The sequence below is a fragment of the Ovis aries genome, chromosome 14 (assembly GCF_016772045.2).
Source record: "Ovis aries strain OAR_USU_Benz2616 breed Rambouillet chromosome 14, ARS-UI_Ramb_v3.0, whole genome shotgun sequence".
Classification (NCBI taxonomy): Eukaryota; Metazoa; Chordata; class Mammalia; order Artiodactyla; family Bovidae; genus Ovis; species Ovis aries.
Window position 1 is genome coordinate 55,968,942 of NC_056067.1, and position 10,825 is coordinate 55,979,766.

Below are 10,825 nucleotides of genomic sequence, written 5' to 3' on the forward strand. Positions count from 1 at the left end.
GAGGAGGCCCTATTCCAGGGCTCCCGGACAGGCGTTCTACCGCGAAGGCTCCCGGTTCTCCTCCCTGCGAACTGGGGAAACGACTGAGCCAGGGAGGGGGCGGGACCACACGGCTGATTCAAAAAGTACTTTAATACTAGCTCTTCTTTAGGGTCGAGTGCGCGGCGGTTACCGCATGTGAGGCTGGAGAGTGGGTGCCCTGCCCACTTTCGAAGGGGCACCGGTGGTGGTGGTGGTGGTGGCGGTGGTGGGAGGGCGTCAGGTGCCCATGCCCCACCTTGTTGATGATCCGGGGCTCCTTCAGGCTGCTGCTAGAGCCAGAGCTGGAGATCCGACTGTTGATCAAGACCGCGGCCCGCAGCGCCGACTTGACTGCCGTCTCCACCCAACCGTGAGGGTAGGCCGTGTGCTCGCCGGCAAAGTAGATGCGGCCATAGGGCACCGACCAGTCGTACTCCCGCCCCTCGTCCTTGTCGGTTTTAAAGAGCATCGGCGGCTGCACCACGAAGCCGCCCTGGCTGTGCGGGTCCTCCCCCCAGCGCTTGACGATACCTGTGCCGTCCCAGAGTCGGTACGCGATGGGCCCGTGCAGCGCCGCCACGTCGTCGAGCGCCAAGCGCAGCGATTCGGTCAGGCTCCGGCCGGCGAACGGGGCCGTCGCGTCCGACCACGTGTACGAGGCAAGCAGCAGCGCCCCGTCGCCCGGCGCCGGGTAAAAGATCACCCGCGACGGGCGGTCGGTGCTCGAGTGGCCGCCCTCGATGTGCTCGTCGTGCCAGAAGGGCCGGCGGAAGCTCAGGAACACCTTGGTGGCCGGCACGTAGTGCAGCGCGCGCACCGCCTCCTGGCGCCTGCGCGTCAGAGGCGGAGTGAAGGCGATGCGCTGCAACGCCGGCCCGCTCACCGTCAGCAGCACCACGTCGGCCGTCATGGACTTCAGGTTCCGGGTCCGGCGCGAGGACTTGATGTGCACTCTCACATCGTGCGTGCCCTGCTTAATCGCCACGACGGGCGCGTGCAGCAGCACCGGCCCCGACAGCGAGCTCAGCAGCGCGCGCGGCAGCAAGTCCCAGCCGCCCACGATGCGGCTGTACCTGCGGGCGGGGCGCGAGTGTGACGGGCTCTCGGGCCCCGCCCCTCCCTAGCGGCCTCCATCCCGGGGCGCTCCCCGTTCCAGGTCTCACCTGCCGGTTCCCTCTAATTCCCCGCCCCCTCGTCCACCGCCGCCCTCGCCCGTCCCCGACGTCCCTCGAGGCCGGGAGGTAGAGCGGTGTGACCCGGACACGCCGTCTCGGTCCCTGGGGACCACGCCCATATCCCGGAACCTTCCTTCCTCCAGAGGACCCGGGACGCGGGGAGAGTGCAGGCGGGACCTAGCGTGTCTCCCCGCCCCTTGCCCCGACCCCGCCCCTCTACGCCCGCCCCGCCCCCTCCACGTACCCCCGCTCTGCCACCCGCCCCGCCCACTTGTGGCCGCCCGGATCCGCCCCGCAGTCTCACCGGAGCCGGTCGCTGAGGCAGCTGTGGGCCCGCAGGGCCTCGGCGAAGCTGAGATAGAAGAAGCCGTCCTTGGACATCACATCTCCCAGGAGCCGCACGGCCGGCTGGCTCAGGTTCCCCTCCCCGAGGAGGTATTCCTGGGGACGGCGCGGCCCGGGTCAGGGCCCAGGCAGGCCAGGCCGGCCGGCTCCGTCCCTATTCCCGGGGGCGCCGCTTCCCGCTGAGCCTCTCGCTTTACCGTCGGTTCCCTGGACCTTGGCGATACGGTCCCCCCTCTTGTGACCGATGAAGGAAACCAAAGCCCAGAGAGGGGCGTGTCCAGCCTCGTCAGGAAAGGAGGTGGTGGCAAGCCCAAGCCCGGCATCCCCGGTTCCTGCCTTCTGACTCTGTCGGCGCCTAAGCCCCAGGAGCACCCTCCTTGTCCGACTCCCGCTCAGATAGCGACACGGAGGCCCCCACTCACCAGGAGTGTGTGCCTTTCAAATTTCATCATTGCCTTCTTGCAGCCCAGTGTCCGGAGGTCTTTGATGGCCTGTGGTGGGACAAGGTGCTGAGCTGTGGGGACAGGACCTGGGAGGCCCTGCCCACTTCTCTTGCCCACGGCTGCCCGTTTACTGCTCTCATTCGAGCTCCCAGGACGTTGCCCATGCTGTGCCCTCAGCTCTGCCCTCCACTGCAACTCAGTGTCTCCCCCTGGGAAGTCTTTGCGAGTCATAGCGTCACACAGCCCCGGTTGGGTGTTATTCTGCCTGCCCATCCAGCTCCTGCGCTCCTCACAGGCAGGGATGGAGCCGGTCTCAGTCGGCCCTGTGTCCTTCTGGTGCCCGGTTATTGTTTGTCATCTGGATCGCTGTGCATCCTGACGGGGCATGACTGCTCAAGGGGAGTTATTCTTGGCACCTCCCCTGCCCCAGCCTCCCCGTGGCTCCCCAGCGCCTGCAGCCACGGAGTTCCAGCCCTCGGCTTGGCGTTCAAGGCGGCTGCCAGGCCCTTGGTCACCATCCCTTAGGGCAGCTCCGGTCTATAGTGCAGTGTCCTGTGCCCAGACAGCCCTCTGGTCCCCCCACCTCCGTGCCCCTGTTCCCGCTGCCCCATATCATCTCTGCTGGGCACCTGAATGGCCATCGTTCACCGCTCTGTTCCTGGCCCGGAAGCCTCCTGCCCACTCTGATTTCAGCCCTCTCCTTTGTCCACCTGGCTTCACCCAGGTGGCCAGGGAGCTCCCGGAAGGAGGTGTCTCTTCACTCACACTCACCCTTCCCCTCCTGTTTTCCTGGACTCCCTAAACCGGGCAGTGCCAGGGCATAGAAAAGGCCTCCACTAAGTGCCCACCCTTGAGGTGGTCCAGGCCACTGAGTAGGGGATGGGAAATGGGGATCGGCCGTATTTCAGGGGAGCCTAAAGACGGAAGAGCCAGTGACGGGAGACCGGAAGGAATGGGAAAACGGCAGCTAGGTCAGGAGGAGGCATGTGGGCACGGGAGGACGGGGCAGGGGAACGGGGCTGCAGGGCTTGCGGATGCACCTACCCTGTTGAGAGCCATCTGGTAGATTTCTTCGGGTGAGCGGCCCTTCTCCTTGGGGCTCAGCTTGTAGCCTAGCTTCTCAGGCATTTTCTCCACCACGTAGTTACGCAGCTTCACCTCGCTCACCTCTATCCATGTGTTCTCGTCGTACTGGGTGAATTTGGTCAGGTTGAGGCCCAGGCTCTTACAGAGCTCGTGGAGGATCCTGAGGGGGTGGAGGTGCCCGTGAGGGTCGGGTGTGGGAGGGGACCCCTCTCCCCAGCAGGGCTTGGAGAAGGGAAGGGGGTAGGTGGGGCAGCTGGATATGGGGTTTGGGGATGGGCATGAGCCTGGGGCAGGGCTAGATTGGGGGTCCTTAGTGCCAGGGACCAGGGACTGAAATGGGAACAAGGCTGGAATGCGGAGGGTTTGGGTTTGGAGTCGGAGTTCAGGGCTCGCTTTCACTGGGGATGAAGTGGAATAGCGACAGAGTGGGTTGGATGGGGGTGGGAGCCGGGGGTGGAGAAAGGACCAGGGTCGGGGAGGACAGAGCTTGGGGTCTGGAAGGGCTGGACACGGTGCCCTGAGCACTTCAGGGGTGCGGTGGTGGGGCTGGAGGTGGGAGGCCAGATTTGGGGGTGGAGTCTAGGCCTGACTTGACCAGGGCAGCAAGTTTGGGGCCCGGGTTGGTCTGTGGTGGCATTGGAGCAGTGATGGAGCTGAGCATCCCACTGAGCCTGGGTTCAGGGCTGGGGCAGGGGGGCTGGAGTGGCCCCGCACCTGCCTGGTCGCCAGGCCCAGCCTCACCTGTGTGAGCTGGGCATGCGCATGGCCCCCAGCTCCCCAATCCAGCCTGTCTTCCGGTCACGGTAGGTGAGGATGCGGCCCCCAATCCTGTTGTCTGCCTCCAAGATGGTGACCTGGGGAGAGGCGGCAAGCAGGTCCTTCAGCTCTTCCCACTGGCCCCCATCTCCACTCTGTGGCAGCCCCCCTGCAGCATAGATGGAGACCAGAGAAGGACCCTTTCTTATGGGGAGGAGAGGGGCTGGCAGGAGAACAGAAGGTCACAGTGAACATGTACAATGTGATGTTTGGCTTCCAGACTGCAGCAGGAAGGCCGCTGGGCAGATTTCAGAGGGACTTCCCAGCTCAGGGAGTAGGGAGATTCCTTGTGCAGACAGAAGCCACTGGCCCAGCCCATACTCATTCTTGGATTCAGTGAGGGGGACAGTGGTGCAACTTCAGGGAGCACTTCCCCTGTCTGGACTTTCCCTCCCTCTCCACCAACATAAATCCCCCCCAGGAGCTGGGCAGAAGTTTCCAGGGACTTCCCTCTAGGATGAGAGCGGGGCAGGGAAAGTCAAAGATCTCTTAGCTCAGACACACTCAATCCCACTGAGTTTCACGTTACTGCAGAGGGTTCCAGGCCCCCGACCCCCAGACCACAAGGAAAGCAGAGATCCCTCTCCCCTTGCCCCATCACCTCCACCCCTCAGTAGGGACCTGGCCGGGTCCCTCCACCCAGGACTCCCAGCTGCAGCAGGAAAGACTCAAGGTAGACCTCCAGCATCACTTCTCACCTTGTGTCCAGCATCGCTGAGCACCTTGGCAGCCACCAACCCGGCCACGCCCGCACCAACCACAACCACTCTCCGGGGCTTCAAGGTCCGATTGAGGCCCAAGGTCACGACTTTGAGCAGCTGCTCGTAGTCTGGATCATGCATGCATTTCTCGAAAGGGTCATAGATGTGGGCTGTCTGCCAGTCCAGGGAGGCCGCCAGGCTGAGGAAGACGGGGACCAGGGCGAGGAGGCGCCAGGCTGGGGGCAGGAGGACAGGGTCAGTCGGCAGGTGCGCAGACAGGGGCTGGTGGAGCAAAGCAGGTTCTGCCCCCTCCCCTCCCGACTCACCCAAGGGGTCCATGACTCTCGTGTCTGGGTTGGAGATGTGTCTGGGTCGGAGGGGAAGCAAGGCCGCTGTGACAGAAGCCTTCGTCCCCTAAGCCTGGCCCGCTGGGGGCTGCCGGCTCCCACCTCAGCCCTTGCCCCTAGGGCTGTGTGTGTCCCCTAACCCTGGGCTGGCCGGCTCCTGGCCCCTGCCCAGCGCCGCCCTCCTGTCCTGCCTCTGTCTCTCTGTCCGCTCTGTCTCACCTCCTCTGGCCTCCTTGCCGCTCCCACCTCAGCCCCGCTCGTCCTGTCTCCCCGTCCCCCGTCTGGGTCTGTGGGGCCCTGTCTCTCTGCAGCCTCCTCACCACCTCAGGCTCCCAGGCGCACCCCTCTCTCCTCCAGCCCCTCTGCTCGTCTGCCTGCCACCACATCCCTCTCACTGGCCTTAAACCCAGCGGCACCCCACGCTCTCCTCCCTCTTGGGAAACCCAGCTGTGGGAAATGAAACTCCGTTCCTGGGCTTCGGGTCAGATGCTCAGAGTCTACCCAAGGCTGGAGCGGGTTAGGGGCGGGGGGAGCACATCAACCTGTTTTCTTCCTCTTGCCCCAAATAGTTCAGGGGCAGCTGGGCGGCTGCAAGTACACGCTCAGGTGACCGTGCTGAGTGCGGGGGCTGCCCCTGGCCCACTCCGAGCCCCTGGTCCCCGAGCTGGCCCCTGTACCTGCCCTCTGCTCTGCGTCCTTCTCAAGGTGGGGGTGGGGGCGGGTGTATTTCTGGCCTTGGGGCAGCGTGCCCCCAGGGACAGCTGAGTCATGTCCTGAGTCCTCCTGGGTGTCAGCCATCCTGGTGCCCTGGAGGGTCCTCACTGGCTCCCCTCCCATCCCATGTGGCCGCTCTGAACCTGTTTCCCGCTCAGTGAAATGGGCACAGCAGGGGCACCTGTGGGCAGCAGGGAGAGCTCTGGGGCAGCCTGCCCGGGTCCTGAGCCCGGCACCTGCCGGTGAAGACTCGGGGAAGGCCTTCCCTTCTTTGTGGCTCGGGCCTGCATCTGTCAAGTGGAGGCCACTGCAGCACTGATGGGAACAGGCAGTGAGTCCAGGTTGGGGCCAGGAACAGCCCCCTGGGGTCAGGACTAAAAGCTGCTTCTTAGGAAACACCAATGAGTGCTGCCACGGGGGAGCCCAGGGGATTCAGTGAGGACCCCTCAACCCCATCCCTGCACCGGGAGCGCTCCCTGCGCCTGCGCTGGGAACCACTCAGGCCAGGGCATGGGGGTCGGGGGGGGGACCTCAGAGAAACTGCTCGGGCGCTTCTGTCTGCCCCTGCCTTCGGCCATCGCCACTCGCTGCCTGTGGGTGCTCTTCTCCTGAGAGGTGAGCTGCAGGCAGGGAGAAGAGGCTGACCTGCCTCCAAGGAACCCCCACCTGGCTCACAGCTTCGGGGCTTTAACCAAGGGACACACGATGGGTCCCTTGAAAGGGTCGGGGATGGAGAGGCGATTGTGGGGACTTTTCTTGCCGTTGGAGGAGAGAGCACTGGGCAGGCGGGTGGTGAGGAGGAAAGGCAGAGGGCGGCAAGCCCTTGCAGCTGATGGGAAAATCCAAACCAAATCAAAGAGGGATGTGGTCTGGTGGAGGCAGTGGGCTGGGGAGTGCGCACAGTGAGTCAGAAGGCATCTGAATCGGGTGGGTGGGGAGGCGTTGCCAAAAAGGAAACAGAATCAGTGAGCTGGACAGAGCCTCAGAGACAGAGGAAGCCAAGGGCGAGTCAGCAGAGACTAGCGGCAAGAGGGACTCTCCCCTCTCTGAGCCAGTCTGTGATCAGAGCTTTGCACTGGACAGAGGAGGAATCTGAGGCTCAGAGGCACCAGGGAGCGCCCGGACCTGCCCAAGGCCCCAGAGCTGGCAGGCCTTCCTGTGGCAGAGCCCACCAGCTCCCTTCAGTGCCTGGAAGGTGGGAGCAGCGGCACCTGGTCAGGCCCTCTGAGGGAGGGAACTAGCTTGTCCCGGCGGGGCGGGGGTGGGCGTTTGCACCAGGGGCCCCTGTGGGGAACAGCAGAGCCGGGAGTCCAGCTGACCTCAGGTCCCTGTGCCCTGCCCAGAGGCCCTTCTGCTCTATGGCCAAACAGCACAGCAATGGCCCCACAGAGAAAGGAAGCGGCAGAGCAGGTGGAGGCAGCGGAGTCAGGGCATGTCTGGGTATGTCCAGGCAGTGTTCCTAACCACTTGGTTATTAGCTCAGGTTCCTAGACTGGGGATGGGCCAGCCGTTGGGACCGTCTTTGTGGGGTGGTCCCGAGCACTGCAGGAGGTGAGAGGAGCACCACTGGCCTCTGGATGCCAGCAGCACTTTGCCCCTCAAGGCTTCACCCCCACCGATGTCTGCATTCCCAGGCTGGGGGGAAGCGCTGGGCTAGGGTTTGGATGATGTTGGGTGAAACACTCAAGAGCAGCCAGATGTGGTCCAGGGAACACCTGCCAGGAGGATAAGTGCTGGAAGCCTGGATAGCACAGGTTACTTTGGGGTCGAGAGATTATGAGTCATTTGGGGATTGCTTGGGTAGAAACGGGACCTCCCAGAGTCATTCCTGATAATATCAAAGAGATTGGTGTTAGGGTTGATTTCAGGGTAAGAATTAGGGGCAGGAAAATGGGGGTTAGGTTAGCTTGGGTTTCCAAAACTTGTCAGCAGGAGACACAGGACGCACCAGGCCGCCCACCAAATCCAGTACCCGTTGCTTCAGTTGATTTGGAGGTGCTTTTGGTGTTTCTAAAAAACAATGTCAACCTTCTCAGATAAAAATTGTCTTTTGGGAGAAAGCCCTACCTTATTTGACTTGCTTCTGGAACCTCGATGACAGTTCTAATGGGATTAGGTCACCTCCAGAGCAGCCAGAGACCTGGCTCTGGCCCCCCAGGAGCCTCCACGGCCCCTCAGGACAGCTAACAGTGATGGCAGCCACAGAGACAGGCGGGGAACAGGGCTAGACCGTCACATATGTTCTTTCCTCTGGGTCAACAAAGACCCCGAGTTGTTCTTTAGCTGCTCAGTCATGTCTGACTCTTTGAGACCACATGGACTACAGCCCGCCAGGCTCCTCTGTCCGTGGGATTTCCCAGGCAAAAATACTGGACTGGGTTGTCATTTCCTTCTCCAGAGGATCTTCCCGACCCAGGGGTTGAACCTGCATCTTCTGCATTGCCAGGTGGGTTCTTTACCACTGAGCCACCAGGGAAGCCCAAGACCCTGCACAGTCACTATCAGAACTTCCACCATGTCTCAGAGGAGGGCAGGGCCCACTTGCGGGATGCCAAGGGCCCCAGGAGGGAGTCAGAGGTCCCAACCTGGATGGCCAGGGGGCATGGAGAGTGGAGGGCAGACAGACTTACCTGAGGCCCCTTCCCCTAGGGCGCCCCGCCCCTCCTTCCCCAGTTTCCAGAACCCCAGGGATGTCGTAGGGGCACTCACTGTATGGCTGGCTCTGGCGGGCTCTCTCAGCGCCCATGGCCTTTCTGGTTAGCCTGGGACGGACGTCATTGTCGCGCGAGGGTGAAACCGGGGTGAATGGCTCTGGCTCTGTCCTGTTTCCCCTGTTAAACTGGAGATACCACGGTCCTGGTGTGGGGCTGGAGCAGCTGGGAGGCTGTGGAGCGGAGGCCTTCCTGTCTGGAAAGCTTTTTGTTATGAGAAATTTCAAATAGAGAGACTAGGATGATGAAGCCAGGTGCCTTGATCGCCTCCTAGGTCTTATTTCACTTACATTCTCCCTCCCCCACTGGATTACTTTAAGACATTACTCTCACTTTGGAGGTAAATGCTTGAGGGTGTTTCTGTAAGGCAGGGATTGGCATACTTTTTCTATAAACATCTGAAGCTTTGGGGGCCACGTGGTCTCTGCCTGGGCTATTCAATGCCATCCTTCCTCCCACAGTCACGTGTAAATGGATGGGTGTGGCTGGGTTGGGTTTCAATAAAACTTTATTTGCAGAAACAGGAAGTGGGGCCATAGTTTGCCAACCTCTGCTCTGAAAGATATAAGAACTATTTGCTTTTTACTAAAATTCCAGTATCATTATCACATTTACAAATGACATAAAATCAATGCTTATACTTCCCTGATTGATTCAAAACATGATTTTTTTTTTTAAAAAAAACAACAGTTGGTTTGAATCAACATTCAAAGAGCCCACACTGCATCTGAGTGATACTATCCTTGTCAGTCGCTTTCAGCTCAGTGGATTTGGGGTCTGTGTTCCTAGAACTGGGAGAGTTGGGATCTGATGAGACCCCATGCCCCCAGGCTTGGCCTGAGCCTGGGAGAGAAGCCCATCAGATCTGATCTCTGCCTCAATGACACTTCTGGACGTCATGGGGCTGAACCAGGATGGTGTCTGAGGTGAGGTGTGGGCAGTGCCCAGGTGAGGCACTGGAGTCCAAAGGGACCAGGGCTGAGGTGTGTCCATGAGTGGACCTGACTTGTGAGGGTGAGGCAACTCGTTCCTGGGACGTTCTGCAGAGCGCCGCTGGTCTGAAGGTATACTTAGGCTTCTTTTGGCCGCGCTGTGCAGCAGGGTCACTTCCCTGACCAGGGATTGAACCTGTGGCTCCTGCAGCAGAAGCAGAATCTTAACCACCAGACCACTGAGGAAGTCCCAGGAGGGCAGATTTTCAATGCACCTGGGCGATTTCAAGGTTGACTGAAAACCTTGGGAGCGGTGGTGTGCCGGAGCCGGCTCACACCTTTTCACGAGAGACATTTAATTTGCAGATCCCTTTGCGGTTCTGGTTTGTGAACCATTATTAAAAGATGAAAACATTTACGATGAGTCTTATTAAAAACAAGGGTAAAACTCAAAACCCATCCCTTAAGTATTTGATTGCCTTATTACTATTACATATATGCTCTCCAGGTAAACTGGTTTTATCTACACAGTGTGCATCCATTTCCCAAATTCGTGTTCGCGACTTCATCCTGGCGGCTTGAAACCATCCACAGTGGGAGAATTCACAGCGTGGAAATGGGCACGTGCCACCTCTGACCCTAGAGGACCAACTGCTAAAACAATGACCGGCCCGTCACTGCTTGGGGATCATGCTTCAACCTCCTGCTGGAGATCAAGGCTGCTGTCCCTCGGGAAATGTTTCAAACACGGACTTTTTGATGCCTGGCGGTGCCAGAGGAGGCAGGGGTGTTCTCCTGGGGAAGGGGATGGGCCGTAAGCTGTTTGAGGGTGTCTTGGGAGATGAAAAGTCATAACCGTAAACCTCCAGTTGCTACTCTTCTCCCTAAATAGGGAGAAGAAATGCCGTAACCACTTACTGAGAAGAGAGATTCACCTTTTTAAAAGCCTCTGACTCCAAATTTAGTCACCACACTTGTCTTCATGTTAATGAATGAAGAGGAACTTAAGAAGCCATGTGTCTGCACTGACAGGGAAACGCATCTGTGTGTTTTCTTCCTGGAAAGGGAAACTGCAGTTACAATGAAGCCAGCATCACAGGGCGGCATCCAGTCACAGCGGCTGGCCCTGTTGCAATCTTGGGGACTCCCCGGTCCCCCAGGAAGCCGTTGGGGGCCATTCTCCCCATGGTGCCCAAGTACCAGAGCCACCCCTCCTGCAAGGCTGTCGTGCCAACGTATTACAGCCACCTGCGTTCTTCAAAAGCTTTGTGCGCGAGACCTCTTGGGGTGTGAGAAGGAAATATTAGAACTATAATCTTTTTAAAAAGACTTTGACATGAAGCAGTTTCAAAGTTTTTGTTACCATGTTGCTTCTGTTCTACATTTTGGTTTTTAGGCTGCAAGGCATGTGGCATCTTAGCCGCCCACAATGGACTGAACCCGCACCCCCGTATCGAAAGGCCAAGTCTTTCAATCTTTCAGTCACTGGACAGCCAGGAAACTCTAAAACAAACAAACAAACAAACTAAAAAAC

General features: G+C 59.7%; 1 protein-coding gene across 6 annotated transcripts; it reads right to left on the reverse strand.

Annotated features, from left to right (window-relative positions):
• Window positions 1–114: 114 nt before the first annotated feature.
• IL4I1 (interleukin 4 induced 1) lies at window positions 115–5,349 on the reverse strand. 6 transcript variants are annotated; one of them, XM_027978649.3, is made up of 8 exons: window positions 5,154–5,349; window positions 4,914–4,954; window positions 4,585–4,823; window positions 3,812–3,924; window positions 3,029–3,230; window positions 1,964–2,032; window positions 1,501–1,637; window positions 115–1,094 (listed from the first exon to the last, which is right to left on the reverse strand). In XM_027978649.3, the coding sequence occupies exons 1-8, from the start codon at window positions 5,318–5,320 to the stop codon at window positions 137–139; spliced, it is 1,926 nt and encodes a 641-aa protein (XP_027834450.1). In that variant the 5' UTR covers window positions 5,321–5,349; the 3' UTR covers window positions 115–136. The 6 variants fall into 6 exon arrangements, with proteins under 6 accessions (XP_027834450.1, XP_042088267.1, XP_027834451.1 ...); XM_042232333.1 differs by having other exon boundaries at window positions 5,277–5,335; XM_027978650.2 differs by having other exon boundaries at window positions 5,255–5,315.
• Between the last annotated feature and the right edge of the window lie 5,476 nt (window positions 5,350–10,825).